Genomic DNA, 24,742 nt, shown 5'->3' on the forward strand with positions numbered 1-24,742 from the left:
GTGTTATCAATGCAAAAATTTGACTGTAATTTTTCTTTTTTAAACAAACTGTACTAACTCTAAGCAATAGCAAATGTGTTGGTCCATTTCTTTAATTTTGTAAGTCAAAAAGAATAATAAAATTGTTTCCAAAGGATTGCATGTGTAAAATGATATTCTTGAAATTGGGCACATTTTCAATGTGAGCTACACTCTTTCTAGAAACAAAAGTAACAAATACTCACCAGAAACAATTACTTTGAAAGTGCATGTAGCTGTGTTTCCAGCATCATCAGTAGCTGAATAGGTGACATTTGTAGACCCAATGTTGAACTGGTCAAGGGGTGAGTGTGTTGATGTAGAGTTGACCACACCATCAACAGCATCATTGAAGACAGGCTCAGTCCAGTTGACTGTGGCATACGACTGACCGGCATCAGTCATGACGGTGATGTTGGATGGACAACCACTCACTACTGGTTCAGTTCGATCTGCCAATGAAACCACAATATTGATGATGCTCTCCCTCAAACAAACCCTCTTTAACTCTTCATGTGCCGCATTCGCACGCCTGACTGAGTCGACGGTGTGCCAAGTTCGCACATTCTGCTCAAACGCACAAACCAAATGCAAGTACATCCCTGTCTCATATAGCTTCCATTTCATGTGGTGATTATTTTTCAAGCTGTGTTCCCTACTGGATTTGCGAGTAAATTCTAAGTTTCTGTCACTGTTTTGCGTGCTTAAGTTATGCCTCTGTAATAATGTAGCTACTGGTCATTTGAAAGAGAAACAATCATAGATTTGTCATTACAATTTACATCAAAGTAAAGTTTGGCATTTTACTTACAATTTTGCTCATTACATGTCTAGGGTAAAAAAAAAAAAAAAAAAAAAAAAAAAATCATAAAAGTTACATAGCCTTGAAAGACAGTTTGCATTTCCCAGAGCAGGACTACATCACTGTCTCAAAATAATGTGGCACACAGGGATTTACACTATGGCACAGTTAAAATGTTAACTGAAACAGGAACTGCATTATTATGCCAATATCAAGAATACATGAAAAAAAAAAAAAGAGAACAAAGATAAACAGCTACCATGAATAACAATAAGACTAATTAGTGCATCCATCATTCTTCTTTGTGAAAAGAGACTTAAATGTCAAACATCTACGACGGAACATGTAAAAAGAAAATGGCATACACTCATACACATATGTACACTGTGTATCTTACCAATAATTTTCACAGTGAAGCTACACACAGCTACATTGCCTGCCTGGTCAGTAGCATTGTAGAAAACCGTTGTTATTCCTACAAAAAACTTGTCGTTGGGAGAATGAGATGAAGTGACATTGATGTCTTGAGACTCATCGACATTGTCTAATGCAGTAGGTTCTGTCCATGATCGACGTCGGAAGTTTTTCAACGCGCCTGTCTCAGCAGATATGTCAGATGGGCAGGTACCATTAAAGTATGGGGCCTCTTGGTCTGTAAGAAACAAGCACAAGTTTTGAAAATCTAAAGAATGTATCCAATCTTACAAAGCAAGAGACAGAGGAAAACTTTTATACATGTATTTCTTTAACAGTGTTCTAGCTGGCCATCCATCCACAACCTTGAACATATTTCAAGCAGTAAAGAATGCAGCAGCACGCTTGCTCACTGGACTAGGGAAGTATTATCACATCACCTCTGTCCTGGCTGAGCTGCCTTGGCTTCCAGTCAAGAACAGAACTGATTTCAAGATCCTACTGTTCACTTTAAAGGCCTTTCATGATCAGGCCCCAGGATATCTGTCTTCCTAACTGCTATCCCAGTCATGGCATTCATTCATCTGGCCTTACCCCATCACACATCTCAAGGGTTATGGAAACCGGGCATTTTCCTCTATTGCTCATTGCCTAGGGAACACCCTCCTACCTTTTTGCCTTGAAACTGACGAACTGTAGCACTTCACAGCCTCACTCACGACTCCCATCTTTCACCAGACATTCAACTGCTAAAACTCTCTTGGAGGAGTATGCATCTTTGAATGTTTTTGAAACTGATATACTGCACCATACAAATGTTGTGGATTATCATCATATACGAGAACTTCAAATTTGTCATTACTCACAATGTCCAGTACTGTTTTCAACTTACCCTCTACGGTGATTGTGAAGGAGCAGGTTTCCCTGTTGCCAGATGAGTCAACAGCCGTGTAGGTCACCAGCGTGGATCCAACATAGAACACTGAACCAGACGAGTAGTCAGAAGTGACGGTATAATTATCATTGTCACTGACCACTGGCTCAGTCCAGTTGACTGTGGTTGAGTTCAATCTGAAGTCAGTCCCAACTGTCTGGTTGCTTGGACATGAGGTGAACATGGGGTCTTCCATATCTGTATTAGAAAAGTGAGTAGTGTTCATGATGGCAGTATTAGCAGAAAAATCAATATTTCAAAAAATGTTCACATATACACTTTTACATGCTTTCTGCATTGGATGTTTCACATTGTAGTGTAATTGCATTTGCTTCGATTATCTTTTCTTTCATAAACATCACTACTCACCAGTAACATTGACATAGAAAGAACAGGAGGCACTGTTCCCTGAAGAATCGGTGGCAGTGTAAGTCACCAGTGTAGAACCAAGTGTGAAGTTACTTCCAGGAGACAGTCCAGCAGTTTGATTCACTGTTACTGATCCTGAGTTGTCTGTGGCATTGGGGACAGTCCATGTCACTTCTGCAACACTCAGCCCAGAGGTGGTGTTTGCAAGGATATCCCCTGGGCAGCTCACAAAGGATGGGCTCTCATCGTCTGACAAAGAAAGATACAAGACACAAATTTTTTTCTCCGATTTATCAGATTTTACTATGCATGCTTATTCAAGGGCATAAGAAAAAAAAAAGGCATTTAATTGGGCAAGAGTAGCCTTGAATACATGAATACACAGTCAAATGTAGATTCGGGGGGGGGGGGGGGCCTCAGCTGAAGAACTGATCACCAGTCATTCTTAAGTCCTTCGTGTCTTTAGGAACAGCTTTATGAAACACCCCCCCCCCCCCCATAAAGTATAAACCACTTTATTTGTGCATCATGGAAACGAAGGGATACTCACCAGATACTATCACTTTAATGACACATGTAGCTGTGTTTCCAGCATCATCACTAGCTGAATAGGTTACATTTGTAGACCCAATGTTGAACTGGTCAAGGGGTGAGTGTGTTGATGTAGAGTTGACCACACCATCAACAGCATCATTGAAGACAGGCTCAGTCCAGTTGACTGTGGCATACGACCGGCCAGCATCAGTCATGATGGTGATGTTGGATGGACAACCACTCACAACTGGTTCAGTTTGATCTGCCAACAACATCACAATATTCATGATCTTCTACCTCAAAGCAATTCACACATTCAAAATGTTAACTGATACAAGAACCTATTCCTCAGATAAGTACCATCAAATATCGTATACAGATGTATGATGAAACAGAGAATAAGATAAACAATAAACATACAGGCATCACAGTCAGAGCATTTATATTCTCCACAGTGAATGAACCCTTAAAGGCCATTGATTTTTCAAAAGAAGTTATGCAAAACAACAAAAAACACATATTTCAAGGCCATTCATTTCTCAGAAGAAGTTAAAAAAAAAGAAAACAAGGCATTATCTTACCTTTAATTGTTATAGTGAAGCTACACACAGCCACATTGCCCGCCTGGTCAGTGGCATTGATAAAAACAGTTGTCGTTCCTACATAGAACTGATCACCAGAAGAATGAGATGAAGTGATATTGATGTCTTGAGACTCATCCACATTGTCTAATACTGTAGGCGCTGGCCATGTACGAGTTCGGTAATTTCGTAATGGTGCTGTCTGGGCAGTTCTGGAAGATGGGCAGGTGCCATTAAAGTATGGGGCCTCTTGGTCTGTAACAAAGAAGTACAAGTTCAGAAAATTTCAAGAATATATCAAATTTCAAAAAGCAGAACACTTAAAACTAACTTCAAATACAATGGTTTCAAAATTGTCATTCATCATAACCTGTACTGTTTTCAACTTACCCTCTACGGTGATTGTGAAGGAGCAGGTTTCCCTGTTGCCAGAAGAGTCAACAGCCGTGTAGGTAACCAGCGTGGATCCAACATAGAACACTGAACCAGACGGGTAGTCGGAAGTGACGGTATAATTATCATTGTCATTGACCATTGGCTCAGTCCAGTTGACTGTGGTTGAGTTCAATCTGAAGTCAGTCCCAACTGTCTGGTTGCTTGGACATGAGGTGAACATGGGGTCTTCCATATCTGCATTAAAGAATGGGAAAGTAACCAAATAAAGAACTTACAGCGTGGAAAGTTCTGATTTGGAGCTCATATGATCATGTTGACGTTATTTGCTGATGTGAAATTTAACCATTACAATATTAAGTGATGAGTTAATCACTGTTTGCTCTAAACATGTGTATTACAAATGTTTTCAAAACCATCTATAGCAGAAGAAGAGTTTCATATCATATAAAATAGAGACTTCCATACAAACTACACTATTATTTTCATTCATTTGGATAAACATGACAAAATGCCTCATGTCACTGCAATGAAATAACTAGCTTGTGCAAACTACAAGGACCGAGATCTGTCATAAGAAATGTCCACAAAAATGAGCCCTTGGTAATTGGGAACATTGTTTAAATGACCAAGAACAATTTCCACTGCATCCTATTTTCACTGGACAATTGGGCACAGAACACTATTTTTGTCAACAAAATTTATTTTTCAACATTTTATACAAGAAAGCTACAAAAATAAGACAACATTCTGAAGATTCCATACCAGTTGCTATTAATATATTAACATGAAAATATATCAATATTGATATATTGATATTAGTCATTAAACACCATCTACAGTACATGTACACACGTGTATGTAGTAAAACCACTAACAAATGCTAGCTATGTTCATAACTAAGCGATTACAATGCACAACGCAATTCATGAAAACATATACAGAGTGTGCGTTTTGCGTACATTTGACTTCTCCTTGCAAAAGTAAGTTGTGCGCTCGCTTGCATTGCATACATGTATATTGTACGTTCTTAATCCACTGCACTCAGTTTGTATGAAGACTAAACAACTTCGTACAAACTGTGCCACCTTAAATTTTTCTAACACAAACAACTCACCGGTAACATTGACATAGAAAGAACAGGAGGCACTGTTCCCTGAAGGATCGGTGACAGTGTAAGTCACCAGTGTAGAACCAAGTGTGAAGTTACTTCCAGGAGACAGTCCAGCAGTCTGATTCACTGTTACTGATCCTGAGTTGTCTGTGGCATTGGGGACAGTCCATGTCACTTCTGCTACACGCAGTCCAGTGGTGGTGTTTGTAAGGATATCCCCAGGGCAGCTTGCAAAGACAGGGCTCTCAACATCTGGTGAATTGTATGAAGGTAATGTTTTTTTTAACAGGTGATGCACATGTGTATCTGCACTCCCATTCTAACGAACACAATTATAATTAAATTCTGGTTACAACGAAATAAAAAATTCAGGCCGTAATATTATCTGCCCAAAGTTTTTTTTAATGTTTATTTGTTCGCTTATAAAAAAATCTTGATATAACAAAAGAAATCTGCCTGTCCCGAGGAATCTGTTATAATGGGAGTCCAGTGTACAAGCATAGAAAACAAACAAGATTACTGGGTGAATGGAAAGGTTGCTTATAAAAAATGACCACCCTGAGTCATTCCGTTCATGCATTCCTGTCTCTTATTGTGATTTTTTTTTAAATTGTAATTTATCTTTATTTGTGAGTTATTTAATCAATACATGGATAAGATGATACGCAATGCACATCCGGATACATATAAAATACTGTGGTACCAGTGGTAATTGAAAATGTTCAACATTATTGCACACTAAGCATTATATGCATTCGAAAGAATCATACCATCTTGTGAGGTACTGGTATGTTATAGAAATAGAGGAAACAGGACAGTGCTGGAAGTACAAATTATTTTTAAAAAATCTAATACTGTGGAATTAATCATTGGCATAACATATTTCTCACCTGTCACATTGACAACAAAGGAACAAGTGGACACAGAATTTGATGAGGCATCAGAAGCATTGTAGGTCACAGTGGTGCTTCCTATTGGAAAGTCATCACCAGGGTTGTGAGTAGATGACAGTGTGGCTGAACCAGAGTTGTCTGAGGCTGTGGGAGGGGTCCATGTGACCATTGCTGTGGCGTTTCCAGTTCCAGTGTTGACTGAAGTGTCATTGGGACAGCCATTGATGACTGGGTCCTCGTTGTCTGTAAAGGATGTATCATACAAGTGTATAAACTGCGATGTTAATTTTGCTTTTGCATTTCGATTCGTAAAAGAAGAAAAAAACTTTGAGAGTGAAGGGGTAAAACACTAGGGCATGTACATTTTTGCACTGTGGTTGCTCTTCCACATACCTGTATCTACATAGATAATAACCCACCTACAACTGTACCTGGTGCCATTTTCATAATATAATATGTTCAAGTGTATGTTCATAGCAGAGGAAGTAGGTATTTCATTAACCCGTTGAAGACGAGTCCTGAGAATACTTGGACAGGTGTCTATGAGAAATGCGTGCAACAGCAAAATCAGTCCGTCCTCAACGGGTTAAAGCATTCACTGGAAAAAATAGTAGAAGTAATAACAGAAGGTTTCAGTCATATAATTCAACTACATTGTACATTTGCGAAAGCACATAAATATCATAACAGATTCAAATGATGATCATTATATTTTCAAAAGCTAGCTTACCAATGACTGTGATATTAAATTCACACGTTGACACCGAGTTCAATGAACCATCCGTCGCTGTGTAGGAAACTGTTGTCGTGCCAATGGAGAAACTGTCGCCAGGATTATCAGTTGAATTCAGTGTCACAGAGCCAGAGTTATCAGAGGCCGTGGGAGGCGTCCAGTTCACCACTGCTGTAGAGTTCCCAGCATCTGTGTTGACCACTGTGTCATTGGGGCAACTACTAATGGTTGGATCCTCAACATCTGCGGACAAATAAGCAATTTGAAAAGACAGTTATTCACGGACTATCAACACTATTTTGAAGACTATGCATTCTCATTTCCCCAACTTTTAATTCAAAAGCTTCATCTAGGGTTATGTATCTACTAATTTTTGACAGGCAAGTACTTTTATTTCTTGAGTGCTCAACATCTGAGTGAGTCCATGGAGAAATAAGAGTTTTAAAATTATTTTCCAAAACAATTAATGACACAAACATATATGACACAAAGAAATTTGTAGTCCTGTTATGCCTAAAATGTGACCGGCTATACAAAAAAAAAAAAAAAAAAGTGACCCGAACGTTTGGAAAGGTCGATTTTCTGAAAAATGGCATGACATCATTCCCTTACTCTTCTGCTTTAATTTCATACATAACACGACTTGTAAAAGTACTCGGTTGCAGAGATATCAATGATTTTATGAGATTATGTCAAGTGATCTTAAGAAATCAGCGTTTCAAGAAAAACGCCCTCAAAGTTTTCCTCACAACGCCATCATGATTGAGGGGAGGTAAGACAGTTTTCACCTCTGGACAATAGAAGGTTCTAAGTGTATGCCCCCTAGCAACCTCTGAAATGTTCATTTAACTTAGCACCAGTGGTCTACGGAAAATCAATTAGTAACCAGGATACCACGCACTGACCTACAGTATAAGATCACTTTCTCGTTGCTACATGTAGTTGCAGAGTCTGCCTGTGGCACTAAATCTAAATCTTTAGACATATTTCTGCTTGTGAAAGTCAGAAAATCATGGCCCAGAAATATTCTAAATTCTGACCGTTTCATTGATCATTGAGCTTCAAAATTTTGTCAGATGATAGATGAAACGTTAGGCTACAAAATTATGTAAAAAACAGGAAGTTGATGGTTTTGACTGATTTTGATGATCTGACTTCAACTTGATTTTCTCGGTTCAGCCGTCGGTGACTTTCGGATCCTTTTGACATGGCGGGTCACAAATGGTGCCTTAATCTGATATTTTTTAAGACATATTCATGTGCTTTCATTACCACTACTAGGATAGTAAAGTTCTGAGCAAGAAAGGCTACAACTTGATATGGCCTTACCTGACACACTTATGGCAAAGACGCAAGTAGCATTATTTCCATCTGAATCACCGGCAGTGTAAGTCACATTGGTGGTTCCAATTGGGAAGCTGTCGCCTGGGTTGTGAGTCGTTGTTAAGGTGACAGAAGTGTTGGAGTTGTCTGTTGCTGAGGGAGGCATCCATGTTGCCACTGCTGTGGCATTACCAGCACTTGTATTTAAGGACTGGTCACTGGGGCAGCCGGTGATGTTGGGACTCTCATTGTCTAAAAACAAGATGAATATTACACATTTTCAGCCAACGCTTGGAGACTGGAACATACTCAAAGTATACTGAAAGTCTGCTACAGTGCAATCCCATTCCAACGAACACAGCTATAACAAAATTCTGGTTACAAAAAAGTAAAACTTCAGGCTGGAGAATCATCCACTCTTTGTTCTCTATTGATTAATTGTTTTTAATTGTATCAGTTACAATGTACATGGTTTGAGTCACGGGGCTACAGCAGTTGTGGCCCTAAACAGGGTTTTTAAATCTGAAATTGCTAGTCTTCTGGAGGAGACTAACAGCTGTCAGTCCAGTGGTTGCATATAACAAACATCTTTATCTGAAAGGTACTCACCATACACAATCACCGTGATGACACATGTAGCTGTGTTTCCAGCATCATCACTAGCTGAATAGCTGACATTTGTAGACCCAATGTTGAACTGGTCAAGGGGTGAGTGTGTTGATGTAGAGTTGACCACACCATCAACAGCATCATTGAAGACAGGCTCAGTCCAGTTGACTGTGGCATATGACTGGCCAGAATCAGTCGTGACGGTGATGTTGGATGGACAACCACTCACAACTGGTTCAGTTTGATCTGCAAACAACATCACAATATTCATGATCTTCTACCTCAAAGCAATTCACACATTCAAAATGTTAACTGATACAAGAACCTATTCCTCAGATAAGTACCATCAAATATTGTATACAGATGTATGATGAAACAGAGAATAAGATAAACAATAAACATACATCACAGTCAGAGCATTTATATTCTCCACAGTGAATGAACCCTTAAAGGCCATTGATTTTTCAAAAGAAGTTATGCAAAACAACAAAAAAACAAGGCCATTCATTTCTCAGAAGAAGTTAAAAAAAAAAGAAAACAAGGCATTATCTTACCTTTAATTGTTATAGTGAAGCTACACACAGCCACATTGCCCGCCTGGTCAGTGGCATTGATAAAAACAGTTGTCGTTCCTACATAGAACTGATCACCAGAAGAATGAGATGAAGTGATATTGATGTCTTGAGACTCATCCACATTGTCTAATACTGTAGGCGCTGGCCATGTACGAGTTCGGTAATTTCGTAATGGTGCTGTCTGGGCAGTTCTGGAAGATGGGCAGGTGCCATTAAAGTATGGGGCCTCTTGGTCTGTAACAAAGAAGTACAAGTTCAGAAAATTTCAAGAATATATCAAATTTCAAAAAGCAGAATACTTAAAACTAACTTCAAATACAATGGTTTCAAAATTGTCATTCGTCATAACCTGTACTGTTTTCAACTTACCCTCTACGGTGATTGTGAAGGAGCAGGTTTCCCTGTTGCCAGAAGAGTCAACAGCCGTGTAGGTAACCAGCCTGGATCCAACATAGAACACTGAACCAGACGGGTAGTCGGAAGTGACAGTATAATTATCATTGTCATTGACCATTGGCTCAGTCCAGTTGACTGTGGTTGAGTTCAATCTGAAGTCAGTCCCAACTGTTTGGTTGCTTGGACATGAGGTGAACATGGGGTCTTCCATATCTGCATTAAAGAATGGGAAAGTAACCAAATAAAGAACTTACAGCGTGGAAAGTTCTGATTTGGAGCTCATATGATCATGTTGACGTTATTTGCTGATGTGAAATTTAACCATTATAATATCAAGTGATGAGTTAATCACTGTTTGCTCTAAACATGTGTATAACAAATGTTTTCAAAACCATCTATAGCAGGAGAAGAGTTTCATATCATATAAAATAGAGACTTCCATACCAACTACATATTAGTATTTTCATTCATTTGGATAAACATGACAAAATGCCTCATGTCATTGCAATGAAATAACTAGCTTGTGCAAACTACAAGGACCGAAATCTGTCATAAGAAATGTCCACAAAAATGAGCCCTCGGTAATTGGGATCATTGTTTAAATGACCAAGAACAATTTCCAGTGCATGCTATTTTCACTGGACAATTGGGTACAGAACCATATTTTTGTCAACAAAATTCATTTTTCTATATTTTTATACAAGAAAGCTACAAAAACAAGACAACATTCTGAAGATTCCATACCAGTTGCTGTTAAAATATGACAATATATTGATTTTAACCATTAACCACCATCTACAGTACATGTATGTAGTAAAACCACTCGAATGCTAGCTACATTCATAACTAAGCGATTACGATGTACAATGCATTTCATGAAAACATAATATATACAGAGGGTGCATTTTGCAAACATATGATTTCTCCTTGCACAAGTAAGCTGTGTGCTCACTTGCATTGCATACATGTATGTACGTTCCTAATCCACTGCACTCAGTTTGTATGAAGACTAAATTGCTTCATACAAACTGTGCCACCTTAAATTTTTCTAACACAAACAACTCACCGGTAACATTGACATAGAAAGAACAGGAGGCACTGTTCCCTGAAGGATCAGTGACAGTGTAAGTCACCAGTGTAGAACCAAGTGTGAAGTTACTTCCAGGAGACAGTCCAGCAGTCTGATTCACTGTTACTGATCCTGAGTTGTCTGTGACATTGGGGACAGTCCATGTCACATCTGCTACAAGCAGTCCAGTGGTGGTGTTTGCAAGGATGTCACCAGGGCAACTTGCAAATACAGGGTTCTCCACATCTGGTGAGTTGTATAAAGGTAATGATTTTCATATGGAGTGATGCATACATATTCATGTACCGTATGATGTGTGTCTCTTACTTATATAAAACACACGAGACTACTAAGTGAATGGATAAGTTGCTTGTGAAAATTTACTTCACTGAATCATTCCATGCATGCTTTTTTTGTCTCTTGCTGTAATTTATCTAAACATGCGATTTTATCTAATCAATATACACTTGTATGGATAGGATAACTGGCAATAAACATCTAGATGAGATATCGTTTGTACTCTAAGACTTGTACCAGTGGTAATTGACAATGTTCAACATCAAAGCACACTAAGCATTATCAAGATGTGATGCATTGAATGAATCATGCCATCTTGTGAGGTACTGGTACATGTATGTTATAGAAATAGAGGAAACAGGACCGCGCTGGAAATAGAACTTGTAAAAAAAAAATCTAATACAGTAAAATCAATCATTGGCATAACATATTTCTCACCTGTTACATTGACAACAAAGGAACAAGTGGACACAGAATTTGATGAGGCATCAGAAGCATTGTAGGTCACAGTGGTGCTTCCTATTGGAAAGTCATCACCAGGGTTGTGAGTAGATGACAGTGTGGCTGAACCAGAGTTGTCTGAGGCTGTGGGAGGGGTCCATGTGACCGTTGTTGTGGCGTTTCCAGTTCCAGTGTTGACTGAAGTGTCATTGGGACAGCCATTGATGACTGGGTCCTCGTTGTCTGTAAAGGATGTACAAGTGTATAATCTGCCAGGTTAATTTTGCATTTCGATTCGCAAAAGAAAAAAAAATACTTGAGAAGTGAAGGGGTAACACATTTGGGCATGTCCATTTTTGAACTGTGGTTGCTCGTTCACATACCTGTATCTACGTAAATAATAACTCATCTACCAGGTGCAATTTTCATCATGTACATGTACGAGTGTATGTTCATAGAGGAAACAGGTATTTCATTAACCCGTTGAGGACAAGTCCCAAGAATACTCGGGCAGGTGTCTATGAGAAATGAGTGTAAATATACCAAAATATGTCCGTCCTTGACAGGCTAAAGCATTCACTGAAAAAAAAATAGTAGACTGTGAGGAAATAACAGTAGGTATCAGTCATATAATTCAACCACATTCTCCAAAGCACATGAATTACATAACAGATTCAAATGATGATTATATTTTGAAAAGCTGCAGCAGTAGCTTACCGATGACTGTGACATTAAATTCACACGTTGACACAGAGTTCAATGAACCATCCGTCGCTGTGTATGTAACTGTTGTCGTGCCAATGGAGAAACTGTCCCCAGGATTATCAGTTGAATTCAGTGTCACAGAGCCAGAGTTATCAGAGGCCATGGGAGGTGTCCAGTTCACTACTGCCGAAGAATTCCCAGCATCTGTGTTGACCACTGTGTCATTGGGGCAACTACTAATGGTTGGATCCTCAACATCTGTGGACAAATAAGCATTTTTCAAAGACAGTTATTCACGGGCTAGCCACACTATTTTGAAGACTATGCATTCTCATTTCCCAAACTTTCAATTCAAATGCTTCATCTAGAGTTACATATCTACTACTTTTTGACAGGCAATTACTTTTATTTCTTGAGTACCCAACATTTGAGTGAGTCCAGGGAGAAATAAGAGTTTTAAAATATCTTCCAAAACAATTAATGACACAAACATCCGACACAAGGAAATAATCCTGTTATGCCTAAAATGTGACCAGCTATACAAAAGATAAAAATGACCCGAATGTTTGAAAAGGTCAATTTTCTGAAAATGACATGACATCATTTCCTTAATCTTCTGCTTTAATTTTATACATAACACGATTCATAAAAGTATTCGGTTGCAGAGATATCAATTATTTTATGAGATTATGTCAAGTGATCTTAAGAAATCAGCGTTTCAAGAAAAACCGCCCTCAAAGTTTTCCTCACAATGCCATCAGGATTGAGGGGAGGTAAGACAGTTTTCACCTCTGGACAATAGAAGGTTCAAGTGTATGCCCCCTAGCAACCTCTGAAATGTTCATTCAACTTCTAAAGCGCCAGTGGTCGACGGAAAATCAATTAGTAACCAGGATACCACGCACTGACCTATAAGATCACTTTCTCGTTGCTAGTTGCAGAGTCTGCCTGTGGCACTAAATCTAAATCTTTAGACATATTTCTGCTTGTGAAAGTCAGAAAATCATGGCCCAGAAATATTCTAAATTCTGACCTTTTCATTGATCATTGAGCTTCAAAATTTTGTCAGATGATAGATGAAACGTTAGGCTACAAAATTATGTAAAAAACAGGAAGTTGATGGTTTTGACAGATTTTGATGATCTGACTTCAACTTAATTTTCTCGGTTCAGCCGTCGGTGACTTTCGGATCCTTTTGACGTGGCGGGTCACAAATGGTCCCTTAATCTGATATTCATTTTTTAAGACATATTCATGTGCTTTCATTACCACTACTAGGATAGTAAAGCTCTGAGCAAGAAAGGCTACAACTTGATATGGCCTTACCTGACACAGTTATGGCAAAGACGCAAGTAGCATTATTTCCATCTGAATCACCGGCAGTGTAAGTCACATTGGTGGTTCCAATCGGGAAGCTGTCACCTGGGTTGTGAGTCGTTGTCAAGGTGACAGAGGTGTTGGAGTTGTCTGTTGCTGAGGGAGGCGTCCATGTTGCCACTGCTGTGGCATTACCAGCGCTTGTGTTTAAGGATTGGTCACTGGGGCAGCCGGTGATGTTGGGACTCTCATTGTCTAAAAACAAAATGAATATTACACATTTTCAGCCAATGCTTGGAGACTGGAACATATTCAAAGTATACTGAAAGTCTGCTACAGTGCAATCCCATTCCAACGAACACAGCTATAACAAAATTCTGGTTACATAAAAGTAAAACTTCAGGCTGCAGAATCATCCGCTCTTTGTTCTTTATTGTTTAATTGTTGGGTAAAAACAAAATTGCGATACAATGAAAGAACACTGCCAGTCCCGAGGACTTCGTTATAATGGGAGTCCACTGTTATGTATAAAAGAATCATCTATACCCGATACATGAAGAAGAGTTGTCGTAGATTAACCATTAGAGAATGAGACCACAGACTATCAGTTATAATGTACATGGTTTGAGTCACTGGGCTACAGCAGTTGTGGCCCTAAACAGGGTTTTTAAATCTGAAATTGCTAGTCTTCTGGAGGAGACTAAAAGCTGTCAGTCCTGTGGTCGCATATAACAAAAATCTTTATCTGAAAGGTACTCACCATACACAATCACCGTGATGACACAAGTAGCTGTGTTTCCAGCATCATCACTAGCTGAATAGGTTACATTTGTAGACCCAATGTTGAACTGGTCAAGGGGTGAGTGTGTTGATGTAGAGTTGACCACACCATCAACAGCATCATTGAAGACAGGCTCAGTCCAGTTGACTGTGGCATATGACTGGCCAGCATCAGTCATGACGGTGATGTTGGAAGGACAACCACTCACTACTGGTTCAGTTTGATCTGTCAATGACATCACAATATTCATGATCTTCGACCTCAAATCAACCCACTTTCAAAATGTTAACTCAAACGAGGACCTATTCCTCAGACAAGCTGCATCAAATACTGTATATGATGAAAGCAAAGAATAAGATAAACAATAACTAAACATCACTGTCACAGCATGTATATTCTCCACAGTGAATGAACCCTTAAAGGCCATTCACTCTTCAAAAGAAATCATACAACAACAAAAAAAAGAGAACAAGGCATATCTTACCAACAATTCTTATAGTGAAGCTACACACAGCCACATTGCCTGCCTGGTCAGTGGCATTGATAAAAACAGTTGTCGTTCCTACATAGAACTGATCACCAGAAGAATGAGATGAAGTGATATTGATGTCTTGAGACTCATCCACATTGTCTAATACTGTAGGCGCTGGCCATGTACGAGTTCGGTAATTTCGTAATGTTGCTGTCTGGGCAGTTCTGGAAGATGGACACGTGCCATTAAAGTATGGGGCTTCTTGGTCTGTAACAAAGAAGCACAAAATCAGAAAATAATATATCAAATTTTACATAGCACAACACTGAAAACTACCTTACAGGGTGTATATACAGTAACTTCACATTTGTAATTTCTCATAAAATGTTCCGTCTTAAACTTACCCTCTACAGTAATTGTAAAGGTGCAGGTTTCCCTGTTGCCAGAAGAGTCAACAGCTGTATAGGTCACCAGTGTTGATCCAATATAGAACACTGACCCAGACGAGTAGTCAGAAGTGACGGTATAATTATCATTGTCACTGACCACTGGCTCAGTCCAGTTGACTGTGGTTGAGTTCAATCTGAAGTCAGTACCAACCGTCTGGTTGCTTGGACACGAGGTAAACATGGGGTCTTCCATATCTGCATTAAAGAATCGGGAAGTAACCAAGTAAAGTATACTTATAACAGCAGGGAAAGTTCTCATATAAAGCTCTTGTGATCATCTTGATGCTACTTGTTGATGTGAATTGTAACCATTATAATACATTATAAAGTGGGAAGCTTATCACTGTTTGCTCTGTACATGTGTATTTCAAAATGTTTTCAAAACCATTAACAGCAGGTCATGAGTTTCACATACATAATACAGAATTCTATACATACTACAATAACTATCATTTATGAGCACTTAGATAAAGATGGCATAATGCCCTAGAAACAATTAATTAATGTGAGAAATATTCAGACAATATTCTTTTAATTTCAATGTGATAACTCAATTGTGAATACCAGGACTGAAGTCTGTTATGATGAGCAAAATCCTCATCTGTGACACGCTACAACACTAAGTCGAGGGAGGTCAATTTTCTTAATCTGTTGAGGATGAGTCTTGAGTATACATGGGCAGGGGTCTATGGGTAATGTGTGTTGTAGTAAAATCAGTCCGTCCTCAACAGGTTAAAACGGTATGACGTTATCAATTACTCTTCCGCTTTAATATCATAATACACAAATCATAAAAAGTACTCGTTTGTGGAGATATCGATGATTTTATGAGACCAGGTCGAGTGGTCTAGGAAATCAGCGTTTCAAGAAAACTGCCTTCAAAGTTGTCTTTCCGCCACTATAGTGATCAAAGGGAGGTACGATAGTGTTCACTGCTTGACAATCTCTGTAGGTCTGCTCGTAGCAACGTCCACAATGTTCATCCAAGCTTAGTGCCAGTGGTCTATGCTCGACCAATCAGTCACAAAAGCGCCATGCACTGACCAATAAGATCACTCCCTCATTGCTAAGAGCAGAGTCTATCTGCAGCACTAAATCCAAATCTTTGGGTACGTTTATGTTCTGTTGTTAAGTCAGACAATCACAGCCGAGAAAAATGCATATTTCTTGCCTTTCCTTTAATCATTTAGCTTCGAAATTTCGTTTGATGATAGACGAAACATTTGACTTTGAACAATATGTCAAAACAGAAATTCAATGGTTTTGACTAATTTTGATGATCTGTCTTCAAACTCCATTTTCTTGGCTCACCCATCAGCGACTCTCAGATCCTTTTGTCGTGGCAGGTCACATATAACATGGAAATATTCATCTTTATCTCTACTCTGGTAAATACAAGATTTTGCTATCTACTGTACATCTGATAACACTGAACAGGTTAATGCTAGATAAGACAACACATACTATCTAAATGAATACTACTTCATACAAACAATGCCACCTTGAATTTTTTTCTCACACAAACAACTCACCTGTAACATTGACATAGAAAGAACAGGAGGCACTGTTCCCTGAAGGATCAGTGACAGTATAAGTCACCAGTGTAGAACCAAGTGTGAAGTAACCGTTAGGAGGAGGTCCAGCAGTCCGAATCGCTGTTACTGGTCCCGAGTTGTCTGTGGCATTGGGGACAGTCCATTCCACATGCGCTACAAGTGATCCGGTGGTGGTGTTTGCAAGGATGTCCCCAGGGCAGCTCGTAAATACAGGGCTCTCAGCATCTGGTGAATCGCATGAAAGTAATGATTTTCATACAAGTATACGGTGACACACATGGATCCTAAATGTTGTGCACCTCCTGCTTGGAAGCTTGCACAAGCATAGCTAGAAAACACACAAGACTACTGAGTGAATGGAGAAGTTGCTTGAAAAAATTTGCACCACTGAATTATTACATTCATGTTTTCCTTTTTCTTTCTCTAGTGTACAGCTGTAGTTTATCAATATGTGTGATTATACAATTGTAATTAATAAAGTAATAAACATATGGAAAAGATATGTACAAAGTAATTGGCAAAGCACATCAAAATACCAATAGTAATTCAAAATGCTCAACAAAAGCCCATCAAGCTTTATCAAGATGTGATTAATTTGATAGAATCGTACCACATTCTTATGCACTGGTGCATAAATCAAAAAGAGGAAACAAGACAGTACTCAAAGTGGATATTATGCAAGGAATCCATTACAATATGATTAATCATTGGCATAACATATTTCTCACCTGTCACATTGACAACAAAGGAACAAGTGGACACAGAATTGGACGAGGCATCAGAAGCATTGTAGGTCACAGTGGTGCTTCCTATTGGAAAGTCATCACCAGGGTTGTGAGTAGATGACAGTGTGGCTGAACCAGAGTTGTCTGAGGCTGTGGGAGGGGTCCATGTGACCGTTGCTGTGGCGTTTCCAGTTCCGGTATTGACTGAAGTGTCCTTGGGACAGCCATTGATGACTGGGTCCTCATTGTCTATCAAAACCAAAAGATACAGTATCACTTACTTTCATGGAAATCATGTGATAACTTATTGTAGCATATTAACAATTTCATTTAGAAAATATCACATTCCAACTTGTATGCCTAAATTGTTCCCACAATTGTACTGCCAAAACGAAACACTGCAATGCTCTGAGGAAATCAAGTTAACCACTTTCAAATATGACATAACAAACAGTGTATATGTACACAGGGTATCAGTACAAATATGTACATTGCAGTAGAGAGAGATTTAGAGATTTATTCAAGATTTCATGCGTGTTCACAAAATAGGAATGCATACAAATGCATGCAAGTACATCTCATATAGCCAAGACAGAATATATACAATAAGTATACATTGATAAGAAGCAGTTACAGGATAGTATACAATTCCACTAAGAGAGCTACATTATTCAAGGTAACGAACACGTAAAGGAATTGCAACATAAGCTTAAAGCTTGAAAATCGTTGCAACCCCCGTGCACACAATCTATATGCTTCCAAATAGTTTAAATTATACTTGATAGGAGTTGGGGGGGGGGGGTATTTACAAAGAGAGCATGGTAACATGAGGGGGAAAGAAGAAATGCATGTGTGGTGCCTATTTGTCCTGTTGGACATTGACAAGAGAGAGCAAGAAAAAGTTTAAAGTCTCAAGTCATTATAAGCAAATTATACTGATTAAATTTCTCATAAATCCCATTCAAATGTAGGAAATAAAACATAGCAGAAATGTGGAATTCATCTTTGAGAATCACAACAGATTTATAAATAGACATGCATTTAACTGGGCATCTTGGTCAGGAGGTCATAGTTAATTGAATCACTATCTCTTACTGTATTCCTCACCTATGACTGTGATATTAAATTCACACGTTGACACCGAGTTCAATGAACCATCAGTCGCTGTGTATGTAACTGTAGTCGTGCCCATGGAGAAACTGTCCCCAGGGTTATCAGTTGAATTCAGTGTCACAGAGCCAGAGTTATCAGAGGCCGTGGGAGGCGTCCAGTTCACCACTGCTGTAGAGTTCCCAGCATCTGTGTTGACCACTGTGTCATTGGGGCAACTACTGATGGTTGGATCCTCAACATCTGTAGACAAATAAGCATTTTTTTTTAAGACATTTGTTAATATGCTATCAGTTCCATTTTGTAGATTATGCATTTATTTTCCCCAACTCCAAATATGAATGCTTCATTGTACGGTTTCATATCTACATGTACTTATTTTTGACAGGCAATTATTTCTAATACTTACCCAACATCTGAATGAGCCCAGGGACGAACAAAATTGTGAAAAATGTTTTTGTTTGTTTGTTTGTTTATTTATTGGTTACCGACAGAAACATTTATGACACAAAGCAATGATAGTGCTATCGATAAAGCAGTTCCTTAATCTGATATTGATTTGAATTGGCACATTGATGTGTTTTCATTACCATTACTATGACAGGAAAGTTCTGCCCAAAGAAGCTACAGTTGAGAGGTGGTCTTACCTGACACAGTTATGGTAAAGACGCAAGTGGCATTATTTCCATCTGAATCACCGGCAGTGTAAGTCACATTGGTGGTACCAATCGGGAAGCTGTCGCCTGGGTTGTGAGTCGTTGTTAAGGTGACAGAGGTGTTGGAGTTATCCGTTGCTGAGGGAGGCATCCATGTTGCCACTGCAGTGGCATTACCAGCACTTGTGTTTAAGGACTGGTCACTGGGACAGCCAGTGATGTTGGGACTCTCATTGTCTAAAAACAAGATGTACATTGAATATTTTCAGCCAACACTTGGAGACTGGAACATGTTCACTAGGACTGACTGAAAGTCTGCTACAGTGCACTCCCATTCTAACAAACACGGTTATAACGAAATTCCGGTTACAACACAGTAAAAAGTCAGGTTGCAGAATCATCTGCTCTTTGTTCTTAACTGAATTCGACCAAAATCTAATCAAATAATTGCCTCATCATACTTCATACTTGGACCAAGTTTGGTAAAATTCCAGTGAATATTACTAAAGTTATCGCATAAGCGAAAGCGGACGAACGGTCGGACGTGCGGACGGACGGATGGACATACGGATGGACGGACAACCCGAAAACATAATGCCTCCGGCACCACTTCGTGGTGGAGGCATAAAAATCATCCATACCTGATACCAGAGGAGATGTCACAAGTTACCCATTAGAGGATGAGACAACTGACTATCAGTTTAATACAATGTACATGGTTTGATTCACCAGGCTGCAGTAGTTGTGGCCCAGACAGGGTTTTTAATCTGAAATTGCTAGTCTTCTGGAGGGGACTGAGAGCTGTCAGTCATGTGGTTGCCTACAAAACAAGAAAGTACCGCTTCCTTCATGGTTCTGTATAAGAAAAAAAATAAATAACTGAAGGGTACTCACCATAAACAATCACCGTGATGACACATGTAGCTGTGTTTCCAGCATCATCACTAGCTGAATAGGTGACATTTGTAGACCCAATGTTGAACTGGTCAAGGGGTGAGTGTGTTGATGTAGAGTTGACCACACCATCAACAGCATCATCGAAGACAGGCTCAGTCCAGTTGACTGTGGCATACGACTGACCGGCATCAGTCATGACGGTGATGTTGGATGGACAACCACTCACAACTGGTTCAGTTAGATCTGCAAATGACAACACAATATTCATGATCTTTTACCTCAAATCAACCCACTTTCAAAATGTTAACTCAAACGAGAACCTATTCCTCAGACAAGCAGCATCAAATATTGTGTATGATGAAAGCAGCGAATAAGAAAAACAATTAACATACATCACAGTCAGAGCATCTATCTTCTCCACAGTGAATGAACCCTTAAAGGCCATTAATTTTTCAGAAAAAAAAAAGTTATGCAAAAAACAAACAAACAAACATACAAAAAACAAAGCATATCTTACCTCTAATTGTTATAGTGAAGCTACACACAGCCACATTGCCTGCCTGGTCAGTGGCATTGATAAAAACAGTTGTCGTTCCTACATAGAACTGATCACCAGAAGAATGAGATGAAGTGATATTGATGTCTTGAGACTCATCCACATTGTCTAATACTGTAGGCGCTGGCCATGTACGAGTTCGATAATTATGTAATCTTGCTGTCTGGGCACTTCTGGAAGATGGGCAGGTACCATTAAAGTATGGGGCCTCTTGGTCTGTCAAAAAGAAGCAAAAGTTAAGAGAATCTAAGAATGCATCAAATTTACATATGACAATTACAGCATGACACAGAATGTCAATTTATTAATACAATAATTTCATTTTCTTCAATCCTCACAACCTATTCCTATAATTCTCAACTTACCTTCGACAGTTATTGTGAAAGTGCATGTTTCAGTGTTGCTAGAAGAGTCAACAGCCGTGTAGGTCACCAGCGTGGATCCAACATAGAACACTGAACCAGACGAGTAGTCAGAAGTGACGGTATACATATCATTGTCACTGACCACTGGCTCTGTCCAGTTGACTGTGGTTGAGTTCAACCTGTAGTCAGTCCCAACTGTTTGGTTACTCGGACATGATGTGAACATGGGATCTTGCATATCTGCATTAAAGAATTGGAAAGTAGCCAAGTAAAGAACTTATCACATGGAAAGTTCTGATATTAAGTTACTTAATCATGCAAATTTATCCTACATCCTACTAAAGGTGAGATATGAATCACCCTTTGCTCTGTACACATGTATTATGAATGTCTTCAAAACCACCGATAGCAGGTCACGAGTTTAACATAATACATAATACATAATACATGACTGCAAACATTCTGCAATTACTATTATTCTCAAGCACTTAGATTTACCTGACAAAATACCCCAGAAATATTTGATTAATATGAGAAACATATCAACAGGATTCTGTTATTTCAATGTGACCTAACTCACTTGTGAGTACTAGCATTGAAACCGATCGTGACAATTATTAGCAAGATCCATATACATGTATACATGCATTTCTTATCTTTGCCTTTATTCCAATAAACAAGGTTTTGCTTTCTACATCGGATAACACTTCACAGGTTTATGATAGCTATTAAAGCCAACACTGATCTGAATGAAGGTTACTTCATACAAACCGAGTCATCTTCAATTTCTCTCAGAGCCAACAACTCACCTGTAACATTGACATAGAAAGAACAGGAGGCACTGTTCCCTGAAGGATCAGTGACAGTGTAAGTCACCAGTGTAGAACCAACTGTGAAGTTACTTCCAGGAGACAGTCCAGCAGTCTGATTCACTGTTACTGATCCTGAGTTGTCTGTGGCGTTGGGGACAGTCCATGTCACATCTGCTACAAGCAGTCCAGTGGTGGTGTTTGTAAGGATGTCGGAAGGACAGCTTGCAAAGACAGGGTTCTCATTATCTGGTAAATAACAAAAAGGTAACATTTTGAATTAGGTGATACACATGTGCATTGTACACACTGACAATGTCCTACTAGGAAGCATTGGAAAACATACAACAAATGCACAAGCCTTAAAAGGGTCTGTGAAAGATATTTGAGAATTTGCCCAATTCAATAAGTTCCTTCATTCTTCCCTGCTTGTCACTGACTTCATTCCATCTCATCCACATCTAGATAGAATACCAAAGGAAATTCACAATGTTCAACATTTTAATACACTAAGCACTTTTAAGGTGTGATATAACGGTATTAAAGTAGTGAATGGTCAAGAGTGCGAAATCATGTCCCATTGCATGAGTAAAGACCATACACTATTTGTTTTATACACCTCAAATATCAACAGATGTGGTGAAGACAGATTTTTGAATTTAACAAAGAAATGGCAACTATTTTCCATGTAAGATGAATGAGTAGCCGCATACTCAGTCACAGTCCATGCGCTATCCAGTTTTGCTCAAATAAAATTGCACAGCTGACAGCCATAGGGTATGATGGAACTTTGAACAAAATGTCACTGATGGGCAATCGACCCATCGGATAGCTATATTCTTTTTAGGTGTTGTATACAATCATGACGGATCTTGTGAGGTACTGGTATGTTCAAGAAACAAGAGGAAATGGGACTTTGCTGATAATGCAAATTTTACAAGAAATCCATTAACCCGTTGAGGACAAGTCCCGAGTATACTCGGGCAGGTGTCTATGGGGAATGCGTGTTGTACCAAATTCAAACCGTCCTCAACGGGTTAAAGAGGGGTTCACTGTTATGAGATACATTGTATTACTCACCTGTTACATTGACAACAAAGGAACAAGTGGACACAGAATTTGATGAGGCATCAGAAGCATTGTAGGTCACAGTGGTGCTTCCTATTGGAAAGTCATCACCAGGGTTGTGAGTGGATGACAGTGTGGCTGAACCAGAGTTGTCTGAGGCTGTGGGAGGGGTCCATGTGACCGTCACTGTGGCGTTTCCAGTTCCAGTGTTGACTGAAGTGTCATTGGGACAGCCATTGATGACTGGGTCCTCATTATCTATCAAAACCAAAAGATATCACTTACTTTCATGGAAATCACATGACATCTTATTGTAGCATATAAGATATTTGATATAGAAAATATAGATAACTATAAATAGCTTGATGTATAACTAAATGCTTTTACATGTGGTGTACACACAAAACATATTGCAGTGTCCCAAGGAAATTATATAATTCATACCGTTGTATATCAAAATATGACATAGAAAACATAATATACACAGATTATTTAATACATAATAGGACCTACGATAGCATTCCACAAACTTGGAATCCATCTCTGAGAGTCACAATAGATTTGTTATTAAAAATATGCATATACACAAAAAAATGCATGTATATATAGATCACCAGGAATTTTTGCCAGGTGGAAATATTTATCTGAAATCTATCTCTCTTACTGTATTCCTCACCTATGACTGTGACATTAAATTCACACGTTGACACAGAGTTCAATGAACCATCCGTCGCTGTGTATGTAACTGTTGTCGTGCCAATGGAGAAACTGTCCCCAGGATTATCAGTTGAATTCAGTGTCACAGAGCCAGAGTTATCAGAGGCCGTGGGAGGCGTCCAGTTCACCACTGCTGTAGAGTTCCCAGCATCTGTGTTGACCACTGTGTCATTGGGGCAACTACTGATGGTTGGGTCCTCAACATCTGTGGACAAATAAGCATTTCTTCTTTAAAGTTTATTACAAGCTATCAGTTCTATTTTTGAAGAAGTCCTGCATTCTTATTTCCCAAACTCTGAATTCAAACACTTCATCCAGGGTTACATGCATGTATCTAATCATTTTTGACTGGCAATTATTTTTATTACTCACCAACACCTGAATCGGTCCATAAATAAATAAGAATTTTGAAAACGTTTTCAAAAACCTGTTAATGACAGAAACATAAAGCAATGATCCTGATATGCATAAAGCAGTCCCTTCATCTGATATTGATTTGCAATGGCAGATTGATGTGTTTTTATTACAACTACCATGACAACGAAGTTCTGCCTAGAGGAGCTTAAGGTGGTCTTACCTGACACAGTTATGGTAAAGACGCAAGTGGCATTATTTCCATCTGAATCACTGGCAGTGTAAGTCACATTAGTGGTTCCAATTGGGAAGCTGTCGCCTGGGTTGTGAGTCGTTGTTAAGGTGACAGAGGTGTTGGAGTTGTCCGTTGCTGAGGGAGGCATCCATGTTGCCACTGCTGTGGCATTACCAGCACTTGTGTTTAAGGACTGGTCACTGGGACAGCCGGTGATGCTGGGACTCTCATTGTCTAAAAACAAGATGTACATTGAATATTCTCAGTCAATGTTTAAAGACTGAAACTTAATAAGACAGACTGAAAAACTGCTACCTAAAAAAGAATCATATACCTTATACAAGAAGAGCAGTTACTGTAACTTAAAGGGATTGTATATTTTGATTAAGACCCACACAATAATTTCAGGGTTCTAACATTTTTTGGTTAGATAATGAGAAACCTCTTATGGAATGTGAAAGAGCATGTAATTCCA

The 24,742-nt window shown here is 39.0% G+C and overlaps 2 protein-coding genes across 2 annotated transcripts; both read right to left on the minus strand.

Annotated features, from left to right (window-relative positions):
- Window positions 1-529: 529 nt before the first annotated feature.
- Window positions 530-20,395, minus strand: LOC139723030 (hyalin-like). Its single transcript, XM_071634307.1, has 24 exons — window positions 20,161-20,395; window positions 19,258-19,503; window positions 18,608-18,853; window positions 17,504-17,749; window positions 16,752-17,000; window positions 15,175-15,414; window positions 14,783-15,037; window positions 14,278-14,523; window positions 13,527-13,772; window positions 12,213-12,458; window positions 11,493-11,738; window positions 10,755-11,003; window positions 9,662-9,901; window positions 9,272-9,526; window positions 8,718-8,963; window positions 8,115-8,360; window positions 6,783-7,028; window positions 6,050-6,295; window positions 5,163-5,411; window positions 3,088-3,333; window positions 2,538-2,786; window positions 2,127-2,366; window positions 1,218-1,472; window positions 530-585 (listed from the first exon to the last, which is right to left on the minus strand). The coding sequence occupies exons 1-24, from the start codon at window positions 20,357-20,359 to the stop codon at window positions 530-532; spliced, it is 5,688 nt and encodes a 1,895-aa protein (XP_071490408.1). The 5' UTR covers window positions 20,360-20,395.
- Window positions 20,396-20,466: 71 nt separating this feature from the next.
- LOC139723031 (hyalin-like) lies at window positions 20,467-24,520 on the minus strand. The gene is made up of 7 exons (XM_071634308.1): window positions 24,256-24,520; window positions 23,638-23,883; window positions 22,974-23,219; window positions 21,894-22,142; window positions 21,085-21,324; window positions 20,681-20,935; window positions 20,467-20,483 (listed from the first exon to the last, which is right to left on the minus strand). The coding sequence occupies exons 1-7, from the start codon at window positions 24,518-24,520 to the stop codon at window positions 20,467-20,469; spliced, it is 1,518 nt and encodes a 505-aa protein (XP_071490409.1).
- Between the last annotated feature and the right edge of the window lie 222 nt (window positions 24,521-24,742).

The sequence above is a fragment of the Diadema antillarum genome, unplaced genomic scaffold (assembly GCF_040938485.1).
Source record: "Diadema antillarum isolate AM-2024a unplaced genomic scaffold, OU_Dant_1.0 scf00000180, whole genome shotgun sequence".
In the NCBI taxonomy this organism is placed as follows: Eukaryota; Metazoa; Echinodermata; class Echinoidea; order Diadematoida; family Diadematidae; genus Diadema; species Diadema antillarum.

Coding starts and splice junctions, on each gene's coding strand:
- LOC139723030 (XM_071634307.1), bottom strand. CDS start 20,359: ATGACTGATGCCGGTCAGTCGTATGCCACAGTCAACTGGACTGAGCCT. Junction 15,415..16,751: donor TTTCTATGTCAATGTTACAG/GTGAGTTGTTTG, acceptor TCTTTAATGCAG/ATATGGAAGACCCCATGTTT. Junction 1,473..2,126: donor CTTCACAATCACCGTAGAGG/GTAAGTTGAAAA, acceptor TGTTTCTTACAG/ACCAAGAGGCCCCATACTTT.
- LOC139723031 (XM_071634308.1), bottom strand. CDS start 24,520: ATGTACATCTTGTTTTTAGACAATGAGAGTCCCAGCATCACCGGCTGT. Junction 23,220..23,637: donor ATTTAATGTCACAGTCATAG/GTGAGGAATACA, acceptor TGGTTTTGATAG/ATAATGAGGACCCAGTCATC. Junction 20,936..21,084: donor TTTCACAATAACTGTCGAAG/GTAAGTTGAGAA, acceptor TCTTTTTGACAG/ACCAAGAGGCCCCATACTTT.